Raw genomic sequence first — 19,467 nt, 5'->3', positions numbered from 1 at the left:
TTTTAATACCAACCGCCCTTCTCTGAACTTCCTCTTGGATAGGTGATGACATCAGTGGCTCTGGAAGTGGCGATGGCTGTCCTGATGACGTCTGTGGCAAAAGACTGTCCAAGACTAGCAGCACCCAGCTGCCAGAGATACACGCCATGCCTAAGCTGTCCGGACAAGGTGTTGGGGGCAGCAGCAGCAGCAGCATACTTCGGCCTTCTTCTTTTCTTTTATCACTTACTCTGGCTGTGGCCGCAGTGCAATACCTGTGGCGATAACTTGTTTATGCAGCCTCAAAAAGTGACTGTGGTGGTTGAGGTCTCAAATTTGCCAAAAATGTGGACTTATTTAATTCATCTTGGCAAAATGAGGGAGATAAAAAGTTCTTGATTGTTTGTGATAACCTGGCAGTGCTAGAACTGGTCTTATTTTATTTTTTTATTTTTGGTCTTTTCAAATGCTGGGCCCTTCTTTCTGTACCTCATTATGAAGAAAAAAGAAAGAGAAAAAGTCATTAATTTGCCACAAAGAGGTACCCAGGGGGATACAAAGGATCTTGGCAGAAAGGTTTAATGGGGAGGAAAACAAATGACCCTCAAGGCGATATCATTTTTATCGACTGCAATAAAATATGCAAGTTTATCTCAAATTCTTATTTAACTGTAGCCAAGACTGTGCTACTTCAGTTTAGAACAATACACCTTTTTAATTTCAGGATTTTTGGAATTCTGTCATGAGGTGGCCGTTCATAATTTTCCATTAAGCCAGTGGCAAAGGGCCCCTCCTTTGCTTTGATCCAGGATTTACATTTTCTGTGCAAATCCAGTGAATAAAAAGGATTCATTCTCCAGGGATGTGGGGTGAGTCTTTTAATTCGTGAATACTTTTGTCTGCTGACATTAGTAATTAAAACCACCTAATATTTCACTTATATCTAAGTAAACTGGAATGAGACTGGTTTTGCACGATCCTCTGAAAGTAGCAATCAAATTGGTAAAATGCAATACAGAGTTGTAATATGCAACATTGTGACAGAAATATGCATGGGAGACTGTTGGGCAAGCTTCATTTCAGTCTGTGGCTGAAGATCTTCCTATTATATACAGGGACAATAGTCGCCTCTTACCAAAGGGATAATGCAAAGAACTGTTTTTGTGAGGTTGTGTGTATTAACTGCTTGTCCTGTTAGCAAAGCCTGTAAGTGACAAATTGAAAATACCAGGGAACAGTTAGATACTATCAAACATCCCTGGAAAATGTATTTGGAGGTAATATCAGTTTTTCAAGTGACTGCTGGTCCTTCCTATAGTTCCATCAATTACGTTGATGGACATCAAGCCAACCAAAGCCATAATTTGCATACTCAAATCAACCAAATGCTACCCTTTCTCACCTTGTGTGGCAGAATTGATCCTATGTTGTTTGTAACCATTTTTATAGTACAATCTCATCACTTCAGCAGATTCTTTTTTATTAAAATAATTGCCAGGTACATTGTTTGATGTCAGGTTGGCTGAAATGAGGAAGAGATAACATATTTTTCTGTTGGGGTAAGTTTTGCTTAGAAGACCTTACACCCATAAGCATATTTTCTTTTCTTCAAAAATACTTAGCATATTAAGGTAATTCTGTTGCTTTGACCGAATGATGGAAAGCTCTTGATGTGAACTTTAACTGTTAACTCAGTTTGTTTCACGTTGTGATTTTCCTGTTGGGAAGCTAAAGGTATGTGAAAACATATTTTTACTTCAAGAAATCATATAGGCTTTGCACAAATGTTGAAACATTTCTACTGTGTGTCTTGCATCAAAGACAAATGTTGTGTTTCTTATCAACAGCATCCAAAAAAGCACACTCAGTTATACATAAGGGGAGCATTTCAAGCACCATGGCATTAGAAATGGTGAAACAGTAAGCATGCAAATTAATTCAGTTGGCTTTCCCATTCCTGGTCCCATTGGCTTCTTTGCAGCACACGGAAAAATACTTTTCAGTTCACTCCAATCAGTACTGCAGATTCCAATAGCACTGCTATTGGATGTTTTGTTCCCAAATGTTTTGCACAAATTATTTTAAAGCCCTTATGAGAATAATGTCCATGTTCATTATTAATCTTGTCAATCTAGTTATTCTGGGTTTCAATTAAATCATTCTTAAAATAATTCTAAATACAAGTGAGGTGTGAAAAGCAAACATCTTGCCTCCTTTGAATGTAAGCTCAAATACCAGAAAAGTGGACTGTCACAATCAAATAGTGTTGTATACAGAAATAAACTGTCATGTGCAACTCAGGAGAAAATGGAACAGCTATCGTTTTCTTACCCATTAATGAAATGTTTTGCTAACCTGCTGGAGAGCTGTAAACTAACACAATCCAGGACCTTATTTAAGATCCCCAACTATGTGTAATGCCTTCAGTGTGTCAGGTTTAAAAATGTAGGCCTGCCAAAATTACATCTAAAATAGAAAAATGTTTTCATTTGGGTAAAATGGTTGGAGCAAAAGCAGTATGCACATAAGGAGAACAGATGGCCCACTTATATAGTCCCAGGCATTCTGATCTTGGAAAGTTGCTTTTTTGAACCACAACCTACAAAATCCCTCTGCCAGGAGGGCCACTGTCTGTGTTGGTCCAAGTGAACCTGGGTTCTGTGGTCCAAAAAATCCAAACTTTTTCAAGCTTCTATCATATGATTCCTCCAACAAGATTCCCAGACCAAAAAGCTGACAGTGTTGGGAAATTTGCTTTGCGAAGGAAGCAGGCTGAGTTCCATGTGCCTAGATGCCACTTTTACTCTACAGTCTAACCATTCCTTCCTCTGCTGTTATACACAATGGGAAAGACCCAGACTTAAACACCTCTGCTGCTGTCAGATGTAGTTTGAGTCTAAGCAACAATAGGTGCTATTATATCTCATGCTTGTCAGATTTAAAATCTTTTGCAGTTTTTTTTTAAACTTTCCTTTGTAAAATCAAAATGGCAGTACTCTACTTCAAGGCTTAAATGCATTAAGCCATAGTCTTTATGTATCCTGGCAGATTTAGTAGCTGGACAAAGGAACTTCGCACCCAAGCCCCATGCATAACTGTCAACTAGAAACCAAAATTGTGGATGTATAACATATTATTTTGTGCCATAATATGTTTCAGCAGAGTGCAAGGGTTAATAGAGGCTTTAAGAGCACTAATATATATCCTTTACAAATGACAAACAACCTGTTGTTTTCTGGTGGGCTTGTTAGGGAGTTCAAAGTATGATATATTTAGAATACACCTGGTCTTTCAAAAACAACAAGAAGAAGCAGTTCTATCTGATAAGCTAAGATTTATCTCACTTATTGGCACACTTGGCCATTTATATATTTCTTTTGGTTACCAAGGTACTTGTAACTATCTTGCACTGTTGAACTATGTTCTTTGAATCCTTGTATAAATAAAAAAAAGGCTGGAGACTTAAATCTAGATGGTTGCCACTTGCAACAAGATACTGTTTGATTTCTTTTGCTTTTATATAACTTAACCAGGCTATCATTGGGTATATTAAAATGTGCACTAACCTTCATATAATAATAGCTTGGAGAAGATCTTTGACAAAATATGTTCCACAACCAGAATCAGCATGACTATTCAGTAGGTACTGGCCACTCCTCAAAGAATGTAGACAAGAATGTCTATGTTTCATTGAGCATAGTCTGTAGTATAACTATGCAATGGGCCTCTGGATCCATGAAATCCAGACCCATGAAAACAACAACCATGGTTTGACTCATATTGGTAAACGGCAACAATGTGAATGTGAACACATAGCTACCATTAAGTAATATGGGACTTGATACACATTTTTTTTCATACCCAAAGCAGGTCCTAAACCACATCCCCGCAAATATTGTGGAACCACTGTGTTTAGAACCCCAGTAATGCTCAAACTAGGAGGCACTGGTGATTCACATAGCATCTTTTGTATATGTGATATAAAAACACACATTTTCTATACATGGTCTGGATGCCTGGTGAAAAACATGCATTTGTGCCAACTGGATGCACACATTTTGCGTTCCCTCTAACAGAATACTATCATCACAGCAGACTGATTTAAAGTTGTGGGACATCAGCATGCATGCATAGTGGTGTTTTACATAAGATTTTGGCCTGCATGCCAGCGTATGTATATACAGGATTGCTGAGTACCAGTCACCAGCATTAAGCATGACAACTCTCTGCTGGCTTGTGGCCCAGACATTCTGCCCTGGCTTTGTTTTATGCTCAGTTGCAAACAGAATACTACGAGCCAAGCAGCAGCCATGCGTGGACGGGCTAGCACAGGGTTCAGAGCTTTGTGTTACTCCCACCACATGGAGCTCTCACATGGTTAATGATTCGTATACAGAGATGAGAGGGAAAGAAGGCACCACATTTGACTCAGCCATCATTTTCAAATAAGTTTGCTTACTTGTTAATAAAGTATACTAAAAGAGCCTGCAAAAAAGAGAACTGGACAAAACTGTGAAAGGTTCCTACACTTGGTTGTTGTATGTTTTCCAGACTGTATGGCCATGTTCCAGAAGTATTCTCTCCTGACGTTTCACCCACATCTATGGCAGGCATCCTCAGAGGTTGTGAGGATGCCTGCCATAGATGTGGGTGAAACGTCAGGAGAGAATACTTCTGGAACATGGCCATACAGCCCAGAAAACATACAACCCTGTGATCCCAGCCATGAAAGCCTTCGACAACACATTGTTCCTACACTTGTTTCAATGAACAATGTTGATTGTGCTGGATTGTAATATCCCAGTTCAGAGCACAAGATTCTCCGGTGGGAAAAACAGGCATGCATCCAGTAGCTTAGTTCTGCACCCAACACAATTATGTACAGGCCCAGTTCCAGTGCACACAAGGATTTCATGTAATGAGGAAATTCCCCCAGTCTGACCCACCTTTGAAATAGGACAGGAAGGGCCTCCCAAAACAAAGTTCAGATACCTGACATTGTTCAAGAAGCAACTCTAGCCCACTACTCATGACAGAGGATAACAGATCAAGAAATGAATTTCTGGAAATTCCAGAATCTGCATGAGCATTGTTCTACTAGGAATGCCAAATGGGCACATTTCTTTGTGAACCACTCTATATCTATAAATGAAGACCCATGCAAAAGATTTGTGCAGCTCAGGCATGAGCAAACCTTGGCCCTCCAGATGTTTTGACTTCAACTCCCAAAATTCCTAATAGCCTACCAGAGAGCTGAAGTTTGCCCATGCTTGATGTAGATGCAGGAGATAATGGTTTCTAAATACCAGGAATGGGCATGCAGTATGGGGATCGGTTTTGTTCCTCTCTCCTACAATCTGCTATAAGCCATATCTCCTCAAAAACGGAAGGGGGTTTGATCTGTGTTTTGCTTTGTTTTATGCATTTCCTCCCTTATGCCAAAAGTGATCAGAAGTTACCGTAGCATCCAGATTTGGGGCAAAAACAAAGAGTGTGTGTTCACACAGAAACACATTAAAAGGAATCTTTAATGCTGCTTTGGAAATTGCTGTTCTTTGACACAATTTCACACAACACAACACTTACATAGGTCGCAATCAAAACCCATTTGAGAGAAATCCCCATAAAAATCAACAGTGCTTACTTCTAAGTAGATTGCACTGTAGAGAAAGATAAACATAACTGTAGTTTTGGTTTTATAGCCACTGTTAAAATAGGGAGCAAGAATATACTGTTTCATAAATGCATTTTTATTTTGCAACATTTAACATGTATTGCATTATAAGACACAAAACAACATGCTTGCCCATTTTGGGACCACAATCAGCAGGCTCCGGCGTGACAACTCTGTTAGTTTGTGGTCCAGAAATTCTAGGCTCACTTTGTTTAACACTCAGTTGCAAACATAAAGAAGCATGCTGACCCCACGCATTGATCAGTGGGACCAGTAACTGCACAGGTCATCAATCCACATTTGCTGAGGCAGCATACATGCTGAGCCCACTCTTAAAAATAATGGCTTCAACCAATAATACCACTGGGGTGTTGTGTGGTTTCCGGGCTGTATGGCCATGTTCTAGAAGCATTTCTTCCTGACATTTCACCTGCATCTGTGGCTGGCAACTTCAGAGGATCCTCTGAAGATGCCAGCCACAGATATAGGTGAAATATCAGAAAAAAATGCTACTAGAACACAGTCATACAACCCAGAAACCACACGACACCCCAGTGATTCCAGCCATGAAGGCCTTTGACAACACAATAACACTTATCAATTTTTTTCAAATGAACTTCTGTAATGTCTCTCATACTGGTAGAGAATTTAAAGCACAGAGCTTTCAAACCTGGTATTTCATATTGCAGGGTTTCGATCCTGAAGTCAATAAAATTCACAGGATTAAGGACTGGGAACGGAACGTGCCTAGGACCTTACTGGATCAGATCTGTTTATATCCCTACAGAATCTACAAAAAATTCTCTCCCACCCACTTTCTGTTCAAATGTACTTTCAATCAAAAATAGTTACATCTCTATAGGTCAGTGGTTCTCAACCTATGGGTCCCCAAATGTTTTGGCCTTCAACTCCCATAAATCCTAACAGTTGGTAAACTGGCTGGGATTTCTGAGAGTTGTAGGCCAAAACACCTGGGGATCCATAGGTTGAGAACCACTACATAGGTATTCTTGACTGCGCAACTTGGAACACAAAGAGAAAAAAGACAACCACCTTGTATTTCCAGGGAAATGTATCTCCAGTTGTCAGGCAAAGTCTGTTATAGTGACTATCACAACAACCAAGAACAGATGACCCTATTTATATATAATATCATGCCAAAAGGTTGAATAACTAGGGAGATAGCACAGTGGTTGAAAAATACAGGAGACCTTTCCAATCCTATACTCCTGCTTTAGAAGACACCACAGAATCCCTAACCAATGTCAGGTGAACTGTTGATACATTTCTTCTTCTTTTTTACAATGTGAAAAGGATTTGTTTCATAACTGTATCGAATTGACTTTGGAAAGCTGGACATTTCAGTACTTAATCCATGAATGGGATTACTGGGCATTGCTTTATAACCACAGTAAGTGGTTTTCAGCATATACAATAAGACTGCTCCAGTTTTACCTTCTTGGTATCTTTTCCTACCTTCCTTATATAGCATTTCCCAAACCTAATTACATCAGGACAAAGCAACGGCATTTAAATGTAACTATAATTTCCGGTATAAGGGAGATCTGCCACACTGCTACTCTTCTCAAGCTTTCGTCGGGACCCGTCTCCTTTGAACTTCTCTTCTTGTAGCTTTCTCTCATCCAACGTTTTTTTATGTCTGCCGAGTGCTGCCTCCTTGCTTTCTTTTCCCTTTTTCGATGGGGAAGTTCCTCTGCCTTTTTGCTTACGCAGCCGCGCTGCCGAGAGATTATAAAAATATACAATTGGCATTTTATAAGGCAGATAATTAGAGATAATTTTATGATAATTCTATGCAAGAATGTACTAAATTACAGAGGATGGGAATAAAAGGATTATTCAAAGCATGGTGTGTTGTTGTTTTAAATGACCCCCATCTGCCAATTCCCTTTCATGGGCCTTTCAATAGTTACCCCATGAAATTACTCCTACACCTTTATTTCCCTTGAGGGAATCCAAGTCTAGTCTTGAGATGCTCCTTACATCTCCTTTTCTACTTAACATGGAAGTCCAAAAAGCCCAAGTTCACATCTCTGGAATGTAGAAGTGTACTAACAAGGTAATAAAATATGACCACTGCAGAAACCACTGTCTGAAAACTTTTGCCATTGCTCTGCAATGCCAATTTCCAAGTCCATGTCTATCCAACAGAATCATGCTAATATACAAACAAAATCGTGTAACTTCCATTGTGGCATTTTAATGATGTGAGGAGCAATATCACCAACCAATGTCCCATAAACCATGAGTCCTTAGTTTACAAGCAGATACTACACAGAAAACGTATGAGCAAAACATTTTCTTTCTGTGTCTGTGCACAGTAAATCTCTTCTGCATCAATAACTTTGCACATAAGAATAAAAGAAGTGGGAAGAAGTTAAATCTAGTTTTAGTAAAGAATACACACACACAAATAATCACAGGGCCCAGCAATGAGCTGAGTTACACAGCTAAAAGGAGAAACAGAAGGACGTAAAATGGAGTCTGCTGTGGATTTTATAACTTTGGAGGGGAAAATTTATATTTTAACCGTATCTGCCATATGACTAGATGATTGACACACTAGACATTTTACTACCAATCACAATTCAAATGCCAAATACCCATGTTTTACAAGGTTCCTGGGCACATGCAAATATATTCTGCTTGGCCAAATGAGTAGTTCTTTTGCCTCTAATGGGGATATAATGGGAAAGTGTACAGGAAGAATCTGTCCAATTGCTCACTAAGGCAGGAATGTAAGTGAGGGCAAAGATACTGGGCTTATTAACAAGGAACCTAATATTTCTTCACCTGCATTTTCATCAAGAGGAGCTATCTTTCTGTAGTTTCCCTTCCTTGCCATTAATGGCTAGTATTTGCCATGTGTCCTTTAAATGTATTGAGAGGGACTCTTTCATGCCAACATACTCCTCCCTTTAAGCATCTCATAGTGTAAACATAATAAATTATAAGATGAAAATTCAAGTTTTAGAATAACTTTTTCCAACCTGAAGTTTTGGATTTCCACTGCCACCAGATAATGTTTTATGAAGCTATTGTCCATGTTAGGGGAGGGGGACAATTTCAGAATGACACAAGGCCACTTTTGAAGGATCAAGTAACAAAATATGCTTTGGGAATGTCAGTGATAACAACTCCCTCCCATTCTCTACAATGCCGATGGTCTATTCTGAAACTAAAGAAGTTACATCAACCTTATCTATATTTATTGCAATGAGTTAAACTACCAATTCCTGCCAATAACATTAAAGAATTCATTTTCTAGCCCAATGCAATAACAGGTGATACTAGTCAACCTTACAGTACTGCTACATCTTACAGCTATGGACTGCTTTAGTACTTGTAAAAGTGAAACATGACTACCAAGTATTAATTTGCACTATGTGGAGGTCCAGGAATCACTTCCTTTGTTCTAACTTTGGCTGGATCTACACTGCCCTATATTCCAGGATCTGACCCCAGATTATCTGTTTTGAACTAGATTACATAAATCTACACTGCCAGATAATCCGGGCAGTGGAGAAACTGTATGAGGGAAATGGAGGAAGGAAAGAACAATTTTTTCCATGGAGACATGTGAGATAGGCTTTCTCAGAGGTGGAGAAGGGAGAAAGCAGGTGGTAAGCAGCCTTTCCACCATCCAAGTAACACCAGATATATACACTAGTTTCTAGAATATATGACTGTCTCCTTTGCCTAGTTCAATCTAACCTGGAAAAGAATTCTAGGTTCAAAAAACAGTATCCCCTTTATATCCCCATTAAGTCAATCTGAAGAAGATGCTGTCTCTATTCTGCATTTTCCCTTTCTAGAAGTCCAATCACACAATTGCAACACCACTAATGGGCAAATACACTGGAGGATATAGGGCTACAATAGAAGTGCTTTAAATAATACAGAGGCAGAGGAACATACAGTCATGCAGAAGAACAAAGAAAACAAAACGAATTCACAAAAGAATGATACCATTACTGGCCAACCCAAGTGCACAAAACAGGCAAGTTTTCTAAACCGCAAAAGAGGTCAAAATTATACAGAAGACAAGTAAAGTGACAGTGCCAGAGTCACAGACCTATATTTTGTATGAGATATTTCTGTTGCTGTTAAGTTCATCTGCAGGGATCACAATATAGGAAGAGGCCACTTGCTCCCCCCCCCTTTTTTTTGGCCATGTTAAGAAAAGGGACAGTCAAATTTAAACTCTATTAGCAGCTGTCAAGTAACTCCTTTTGGAATCCAAGATGCCCCTGTCTCTTGTAAAGACATAGGCCCCATTCTCAAGCAGTGAACACTGCATTTCTGAGGAAGTCTGTGTACGTCTACATCTGGAAAAACCTTTAGATACTGTATAGGTAAAGTTTAGTCAATTATAGTTCCAAAGAAAAACTTTTACCTTTCCTGGAGGTAGAAACACAGAGCTATGCTTTATTTATGACAACTTACAGCATTAAAAAAATCAATAAAAACACCAACATCGGAAAACAATAAAGCCAGCAAAATATGGAAATGAGACAACAGCAACTAACCCAATATAAAAAAAAAAACATACGTTTCAACACAAGGTTTTTTCAAAAGAAAAATACAATGATCAATTATCTGAAATGCTAGAAAAGAAATGAAACTCTCCCCCCCCCACCACCTCCCATGAAAGAGTACAGGGCGACTATTTACTTACATAACACCTGTGATTGGAATTCGTCATCAGACTCAACTGGCGATCCATCATCTTTTGCAAGCAATAAAACAAGGTGCAAAGACATTTCAGAATTGTCAACAGTGAGACAGTATTACCAGGAACTGTGCCTTTTATAAATGAGGCATGTACAGTAACCTCTACAGAGTCTTGAAAATAAATTTTTATTTATTTTATTGCACTGATTACATTTACAAAGATTCTGATCATTTTGAGTACATTTCTAAAGTATGCTTTAGGACATAATTTCAAAATACATAGCATAGCACAGCAAACCGAAATAACAATTTTAAATCCTCAGTATGCACAATTTGTATTTACACAAATTACATGTCCTTAGGTTATGGTTACATAAACAATGAACTTCATTTCAAAATATCTTAACACATCTTAACATGAGCTTTTTTAAGGTAAAATGTTACCATAAGTTAATTACTCCACCCAGAATTTATTTTTTCACATAATCATCATCATCATCATCATCTTTATTTATACCCTGCCACCATCTCCCCAAAGGGACTTGTGGCAGCTCACAGAAGCACTACCAGTGCTAAACATAAAATAAACAATGCATAAATATAAAAGCTATCACAACATAAATACACAACTGCACACTTCTTTTGAATCCATGCATTTATGTACAGGAATAGATTCTACATCTTTCTCCTGCACATAAATGTGTGAGTTCAAAATATCATTTACTGCTAATAAAGAACAGTGTTCATATATACAGGGGATTGGACTGGATGGCCCTTGTGGTCTCTTCCAACTCTATAATCCTATGACTGGATCACACTCTCTCAGTCCTTGTTTTGTATTTGTATCGTTCTACCAGCGTGACATAGTTGTTCCAGCAATGGATTAAGATTCAGGATACCTGGCCGTGGAAACGCACTGGGATTTTTTTTTTATTTTACCATGTTGAAAATGAACACTTCTCTGTTTTAAGTCTCTGAAAGCTTGGCAAATCTTTGCCATGATTGGGCCTCCAAATGATGAATTTTTGTGCCAACTTTTCCAGTCCTCATATTGTCTTTTTGATCATATAACGCTACATGTTTTCCAACATTCCAGTGATAAGATTTCAAGAAAACTAAACAGAACCTTTTTTTAAAAAAGCATATAATGGTGAAAACCACACCCTGTTTACATTTAGAACAATCATATTGCACATATATACAGGCAATCCATTGAAGAGAGCACAAATCCTTTTCCAAGGTCCTAAATTTAATTCTAACTTCTCCTTTCACGTGAACATTCTCTGTCTTCCACGTAACCTTCAACTCCAGATGTTCAATTCTGTGGATTAAAGTCTTGTCATTTCCTGTGTTCCGGATCCCAGGAGAATAAGATGTCTCTCTATATACTATATCTTTTTCTTCACTTTTCAGTCAGTATTCTCACAAAGCGAAATTCCCCAAATCCAGTGCCAAACTTCACTCAGAATTCCCGATTTATTTATTTTAAATTTTTTTTGCATACAATTTCTTGGAGAAAGAAAAAGAACCTCTATTCAGTCTAAGGGCTATCTGAACTGGCTGAAAGTACTGACCGTTTCCATGACTTTTTGTTTTATTTGTTTCTGCATATAACTGCTCCATAAACAAAACAGAAGTATCTTGAGTTTTCTCTTTCAAAGTGGCCTCAATTCCCAGAATCTCAGGTGCACGTAGATGTTTCTTCTTCCACTCACTCCTTCCTCTTCTTGGAGAGTTGTGCTTGATTTGTCTGTGTGCATGTTTTCCTTGGTTTAGATGTTCCCTCTCTCAGATCCTTCCCCCTCTTCCCACCAAACAAGATAAGATACACACACATCCTTTGTAACATTTCGGAAAACCTCATACAGAGAATTGGAAGGTCCAAGGCAATAGAGACAAACAACAAGCTAAACTCATCTATTTAACTCTGTAAAAAACTAAGTTAAAACAAACTGACCTGGGGAGGTTGTATAAAAAAAAATCTCTGATCATAGCACCAACAGAGGAAATATTCTAGGATGAACAAAAAGTTCATCTGGAACTTGCTTGTTTTTAACAACCAGTTTGGATGCACTCCAAATTATTAATTGGAGAGAGGATAATATGCTCTGAATCCCTTTGGGGAGATAGAGCGGTATATAAATAAAGTTTTATTTTTATTATTTATTATTAATGCAGCAAGGAGCAATGTTCTTGTGTTAAATTCTACATCCTTTCCTATGTAACAAATGCGTTATCTGTCAGGAGCTTAAAAAGATGTTAAGTTTAATTTTAACACATTTTTAAAAGGAGTGGATACTATACAAAAATAGGTTGAGAATTAATGATGCAGAAAATCTGACACTTTTATGTGCTACTGATATGCAGAAATGGTTGTCAGTAGTCTGCTGAATCAAGAAAAAGTTGCTCAAACTTTGGGTATGAGCCATGGATTTAACCTGAGTAAAGATCTTTTCACAGAGATATACAATGAACTAGTTCAATGTTAAAGTTCCCACATGGGTGTTACTATCCAGAACTGGCACACCATGGAGAATCCACAACAGGAGTAAACAAGTCATTGATCACACTCTTGACCATTTATAGTACACTGGAAAGACAGAATAAAGAACCAAGCAATGTGTATGTCGAAAGACTCATCCTGTGGCTTCCTACCATTCCAAGATGTTACAACTTTCTCATAGACATGGCCTCTACTGGAACAAAGAGTGCAAAGTAGGCTCAGAAAAGCAGCTTTCTCCAATTCTAATTAATCACTTACCTAAGAAGTGTTCTGGAATGGGAATCTAATTAGCCATGCATTCCCCAAGCCCAATTTTGTTCAGAAATGTCCTACACTGCAGGCCATATATAGCTCACATAGCAAGTCACTCGTTTGCTCTGAAAAGGAGTGCTATAGCACTGGTAACATTATAGGTAAATGTTGCAAGAACACAGAAGCAAGCAACAAAACTAAAGAAATCCACCTATTTTCAAACCATGCCCCATCAATGGGCAGCACTAATACATTTCCAGTAGCCTGAAGGTAAACTCCAATTGCAATGGTCTAAGGTGGAAATCAGCTATTCGGGGACAGGAATGTTTTGTTTGTGGCAGTGGGGAGAAATACCGTATTTATTCTAATCTAATGCTCACCTTTTTGACTAAATTACCTTCTCAAAATTAGGGTGTGTATTAGATTTGTGTGATATAGTAATCTTAGTGCTGAGCCAAAGCAAAATAGGAAGCAACTTCAGGATGTTACCAAAATTAGATGTCACCTCTAATTTAATTGCCATGGCTCAATGCTATGTAATCCTGGGATTTGTAGTTTGGTGAGGCATCAGCATTCTTTGGCAGCTCCCATGATCCCAAACTACAGCCCCCATGACCCCACAGAATTGAGACAGGGCAGTTAAAGTGGATCCATTATATAGCATAGGTGAACCCCAAGGTTTTCTTGTCCATTGTTGACAATTTTGGTGTTCTAACACTTTTGTTTATAAGGAAGGAATGATAAGCAAGCAGCCACTGTAATGGCACCTTTTATGGCCAAATTACAAAGAGGAAACTTTTTGTTGATGCTCATTACACTCACCAGCAAATACTTATGGGTTTTGAAAATTGAGATGCACATTAGATTTGATGGCACATTAGACTCGAGTAAATATGGGTAAGTAAATTGCTGCGTGTTTAGGCCATTTTGCAGTGGTCTGACATATTTCCAGGTGATTTAAGGGTATAGAGCAGTGGTCCCCAACCTTTGGGCCTTCAAGTGTCTTGGACTTGAACTCCCAGAAATCCCAGCGAGCTTACCAGCTGTTAAGAAGTGTGGGAGCTGAAGTCCAAAATACCTGGAGGCCCAAAGGTTGGGAACCACTGGTATAGAGGGTTCCTACACTATAGAATTAATGCAGTTTGATACCACTTTAGCAACAATGGTTCAATGCTATAGAATCATGGGAATTTTATCATATATATTATGTATCTCCTATGCCATTTTACAGCATTTAGAATGGATCTCAATTGTTCAACATGCACAACAGTTTTTCATATAGTCCGAACATATAACACACAGTCTTCACAGAATGAGGGTCCCAACCAGTGGCATGGTTAACAGGGTAGCATCTCAATCTGTTGCAGCCTTCTTCCGATTTCATAGCTGTTGTAACATGTACCATGTTGTCTTCCGCCTGATCCGCCATTGAGGTCTTCAGGTTTTCGGATTGTCCTCAGTCTGGAAGCTCCTCTGCGAACCCGCCTGGGAGTATATGAATCTGACGGTTACACCCGCAGGTTCATTGGAACACACAAGCCCCCTCAACACGACAAGGTGACAATCCATCAAGTTTCATAGAACAGATGAAAACACTTGCACAATTGCAGCTCTGAGTTGTATCCATATTTCAAATTACATCTCCACTCTTCCAGGAAATTCCCGAACTTGATGTAGTTTCCCAAAATAATGAGTAACCGAGTTGTCTTTTGTGGATAAAAAAGAACTTGAGCAAAATTGGATTATTCACATTTTCTCCAATGTTTCAGCTTCTTCTTATTCAATTTTCCTTTCATGACTGACTCCATAACAGAACTTGCAGTGAATAACAGAACTCATTTCCCCAGTAGGTTTCCCAGCAAAAGGAACATCTGAAGTCCCATGAACCCTTAATGTGCACTGGGAAAACATACCACAGTTCAGTCATATTATATGGATCCTCTAGAGAACTGCAAAACTCATTCTTACTGGCAGAACCTTCATGTTCTTTACAACTATTGACAACTGTATACAAATAGTAAAGCATGCAGAGAGACATCCTTTTTTCTGAGAGAACAGGTTAGTGCAAGGGAGGGATGAAAACTTATTGCTCAGATTAGTAAATTATTTTTATTTATTTTTTTAAAAACCATTTACATGTAGACAAGTTTGAAACATGTGCAAAGTTTTTATAATACTAGCAATTTTGGTTTTATTTCAAGACTTTGCTGATAGTATTGAACAAAGAGCAATGTTATATTTTAGAAGCACTGATCACTGTGTGAAACTAACATAATGGTCCCACTACTGACATACCATCCAGCTAACCAGCATTTCTGCAATCTGCACTGTGTATATCACCAAAAAACCCATCCTACCTGCCTGTAGACATTCTCGTTTATGACGTTCATTCCAAGACTTCAATTTACAGGACTTGCTGCAGCTGTAGGTTTCAAAACAGCGTGCGCAAGGTACGAGATTCACACCAACTGATCGCCCACAGTGGTAGCAATATTTAAAGAAGGGCAGCCTGCAACATGGAAATGTTGTAAAAAGCAACGTCAGCGACATTTGCATGCGTTAATGCGTTCAAAATTAACACAACAAGTTATTGTGGATAATAACAAATGGGGAAATTTAACTTATCAGTATAAGAAGTTAAACTGCAATTAGCCCTCTGCATCCAGATTCTGTATCCATGGATTCAACCATCCAAGGCTTGAATTTTTTTTAAAAGACCAAAAGAGAAGCCTTGATTTTGTCCATTTTATATAAGGCACATCATTTTACTATGCTACTGTACTATGCCCCAAAGGATACCAAGGCTCCACTGTATAAAAATACACAAAAGTGTAAAATAGCGAGGTTTTCCTTGGATATTTTATTCTTTTTTTTAAAAAAAAAGTATACATTTACTTTCAAAACTTTTATCTTAGATATGATCTGCTTTAAATTCACTCTAAGCTCCTCCATCCCCAAATTTAATTGAACAATCAGAGAAGAGGGGGAAGCCTCAATGCTAGTAATGTCACAACAACTGATAATTTTCACACCATATCTGTGTGTCAAAGCATCAATGTGAGAGTATAGTAGTGCAGAAATCCATTAACAGAACAAACTAGACACAGAAGATATAGGGCCCAAGAATTAACCAAAATTTTGACAAATGTTCAAATATATGTTGCAAAAATAAACAAAGCTAAAAGGCAAGGAAATATAAAAAAGAACAAAGTGCATTTTGTGAACTGAGAGAGATCACTATTTTCCCACTCTAAAAGATGTTCTTCCGGACAGTACAATAACAAGACAAATAATTGCATAGATTATATTTATTAAAGACAATGTGAACTGAGTTATATTTTAGTGCACTGAACTTACTTTGATGCATCTATTTCTGACAAGAGTCCTCCTCCCACTGTAGATTTCCTTTTCGTTGCTGTATGGCAATAAACACAAATAGAAAAAGTGACTTAAAACCAAAGTAACACTGGATTCAATGTTGAGCTTTGATCTAATGTTTCTTTGCTATTTCAAATCTTTTAGCAAAGTTATTTAATCTTTTAACAGCAATAATGGAACAGGCCCAGCCAGATTTCATATTTATTTGCATCCCGACTTTCTCCTAAAAGTGGGAGTCTAAGCAGCGTACAATGTTTAAAAAAGGACAATGCAACTGAAAACATACAAAGAATGAAAATGAAAATAAATGTGGTATTTCAGCAATTTAATCAAACACTTAAAAAGATAAAAAGCAAATAAAACTGTAAAGTTGAAAACACTTAGTACATTCTTTTAAAATGTACTTGTGAAGAAGTGTATAATTGTATTTTGTTTATAGATGATATGTGTATTTGATTTTGTTTAAACAGTCAGGTTTGGTTAAGTTTAAAATGGTGAGTATTTGAATTGATATGTATGGGGAAAGGTAGCCATCTTAGAGTGCTAGAACACGTTACCATAGCGACAGGGGCGGAGCCAACCGCCGCTTGGAAAGGGGAATGTTTTAAAACCCAGCAGTCTGTGATTTCCATCCACAGTGAAGGAACTGATTCTCAGGTAGAGAATCAGGGTGACTCAGAAGAATTTGAGTCAGGCCTAAAATAAAAGGATTTATTTTAGGAGTTGGTGATTCTCTAGACACAGAGAAGGATCTGATCCTTGTGTGGAGAATCAGACTGGCTTAAATAGAAAGATTTGAGTCAGATTTAGGTTAGACCAGACTAGGCAAGTTAGGTGATTTGTCTAGGGTCAGTTGTAGAGTCTGTGGATTAGAGAACATTAATCCCAGGGGATCCAGTAGGATCAGGGTTTAGTGTAATCCAGAGAAAGAAGTATTTTTGAAAGTTTAACCACCTCATAATCGTTTGTAACCATTAAGCGAAGTGCCTTTACCAAGTTATCTGAAACCATCAAGCTCTGTACCTGCAATAAACTTGTTTTGATTTTATTCAAATCAAGCCTCTGTCATACTCCTAAATTAAGTTAAGTAACATCAACATCTGAAGTAAAACAAATAGAGAAAGCTCATAAGAACCAGTACCATCTGCCTGACGTCTCCATTGGTGGCAGCGAAGAAGATAATCAACAAATCATTAATTAACATCATCTCTCATAAAACATCTTTATTAAGTGGTGGTATCTGTGTGTGTGTGTGTGGGATCAAAAAGGGTTCCATCTCTGACACACATTCCTGTCAGACACCTCACCTCTGTACAATATTGGTGGCAAAGCTGAGGGGTTCTAAAAGGGATTCCAATAGTCTGCCACATAAGCTCCTTACATTATTTGGTGGCAGCGGTGGGATTCAAAGAGGGACCCCATTCTCTGCCACCTCAGCTCCCTACATAAATTGGTGGCAGCGGTGGGATTCAAAGGGGATTCCATCCTCTGCCACATCAAGTCTTGACAGTACTAAAAGAAGCAAAGGCTGGATGGCCATCTGTCAGGGGTGCTTTGAATGCAATTTCCTGCTTCTTGGCAGGGGGTTGGACTGGATGGCCCATGAGGTCTCTTCCAACTCTACTATTCTATGATTCTATGAAGAATCCCTCCTGAGAATCATAGAATCATAGAGTTGGAAGAGACCTCTGAGGCCATCCAGTCCAACCCCCTGCCAAGAAGCAGGAAAATCGTATTCAAAGCACCCGACAGATGGCCATCCAGCCTCTGCAATACTTTTACATCTCATGTTTTAGCATATTTAGACATTAATATTTCATTACTAAACATTTTAATCTCAATCTAGAATTAGTACCAGCTCTATATGACAGACGGTTTAATCCACACTCACCAAACTTGATTTTACGAAGTTCCTCTTTGTCCCATTGCTTTTCTTTTGCGATGACAGCCTCCCGAAGCTTATCACTCAGAAACTCAAGCAATTTTCGACGAGAGCTATAATTTTCCCGCTCTATTGGGGAAAGAGCATGGTAGGGAGTATGTAGCATTCTTTTATCCTGCAATATAGAAGGACCCATGATGCCACAATGCCATCAGAAAAAAAACTGACTTTCTTACTGTATTAGCAAGGAAGATGCCTGAAAATGGTGTAGGAAAATCAGCATGAAACATTTGTTTATTTACTATAAATAATAATAATAATAATAAATTTGATTTCTACCCCGCCACCATCTCCCCGAAGGGACTCGGGACAGCCAACAAAATAATAGTGAAATCACACAAAGCATAATAACGTCCAGAAATAAGATATAAATAAATATTAAGCATTAAAAACATTTAAACCCAATTACAATTAAAGTAGCATTATTGTGACTATAAAAGCTATTTGAGAGACATGAGGTTCTTAATAGTTACCTTGTGACTGAGGCCCCTAAATAAAATCCCATATTATCTGTTTGAACTGTAATATATGGCAGTGTGGATTCAGATAACTCATCAATTAAATAGTGTATTTCACTAAACTCAGTAATCAATGATAAACATGAGCCAGCGAGAAAATTAAGAGACGTCTCCACAAAATATAAATAAATAAATAAACATAAAATAAAACCTGAAAACAAGACAAAAACAAGTAAGCAGTAAGTACGAAAGGATTGGCACTGAAACTGAAATGTGCACTAAATTGCTGCTGTTTTTATTGAACAGAATTTAGTTCCCTTGTGTTGCTCTTACTCGTTTTCCTAATACAAGATGTACATGTTTAAAAGCAAAAGCAGCATCCATTTTCCTATACATTCATGCATGGTGTGATTTATTATCGGTATCCCTTATCTGCTACCATGTGTGCAGGGTTGGGCATATGCCTTTAAACATATAATTGAAGAACAAGTCTGTACTCCCAGTTTTTTATTTATTTAGTTGTTTGTTTGTTTACTTCATGTTTACCCTGCCTTTCTCAACCACTGAGGGGACTCAAGGCGGCTTA

General features: G+C 38.1%; 2 protein-coding genes across 5 annotated transcripts in view; one reads left to right on the top strand and one right to left on the bottom strand.

Annotated features, from left to right (window-relative positions):
* gpc1 (glypican 1) overlaps window positions 1-3,471 on the top strand; it is a 265,310-nt gene extending 261,839 nt beyond the window's left edge. For both annotated transcript variants that reach the window (XM_062976532.1, XM_062976533.1), the window contains exon 9: window positions 43-3,471. In XM_062976532.1, coding sequence (XP_062832602.1) covers window positions 43-266 — 224 coding nt within the window. In that variant the 3' untranslated portion in view covers window positions 267-3,471. The remainder of the gene's footprint in view (window positions 1-42) is intronic.
* Window positions 3,472-5,713: 2,242 nt separating this feature from the next.
* The window catches only part of ankmy1 (ankyrin repeat and MYND domain containing 1), a 52,445-nt gene continuing 38,691 nt past the window's right edge, over window positions 5,714-19,467 (bottom strand). For 2 of the 3 annotated variants that reach the window (XM_062976531.1, XM_062976530.1), the window contains 5 exons: window positions 18,373-18,538; window positions 16,461-16,518; window positions 15,461-15,612; window positions 10,353-10,403; window positions 5,714-7,392 (listed from right to left, as the gene is read on the bottom strand). In XM_062976531.1, coding sequence (XP_062832601.1) covers window positions 7,184-7,392; window positions 10,353-10,403; window positions 15,461-15,612; window positions 16,461-16,518; window positions 18,373-18,538 — 636 coding nt within the window. In that variant the 3' untranslated portion in view covers window positions 5,714-7,183. The remainder of the gene's footprint in view (window positions 7,393-10,352; window positions 10,404-15,460; window positions 15,613-16,460; window positions 16,519-18,372; window positions 18,539-19,467) is intronic. The other variant, XM_008106318.3, reaches the window with a different exon arrangement.

The sequence above is a fragment of the Anolis carolinensis genome, chromosome 3, assembly GCF_035594765.1.
Source record: "Anolis carolinensis isolate JA03-04 chromosome 3, rAnoCar3.1.pri, whole genome shotgun sequence".
NCBI lineage: Eukaryota > Metazoa > Chordata > Lepidosauria > Squamata > Dactyloidae > Anolis > Anolis carolinensis.
Note: the sequence above shows the minus strand (reverse complement) of the source record. Positions and strands in the feature narration are given on the sequence as shown.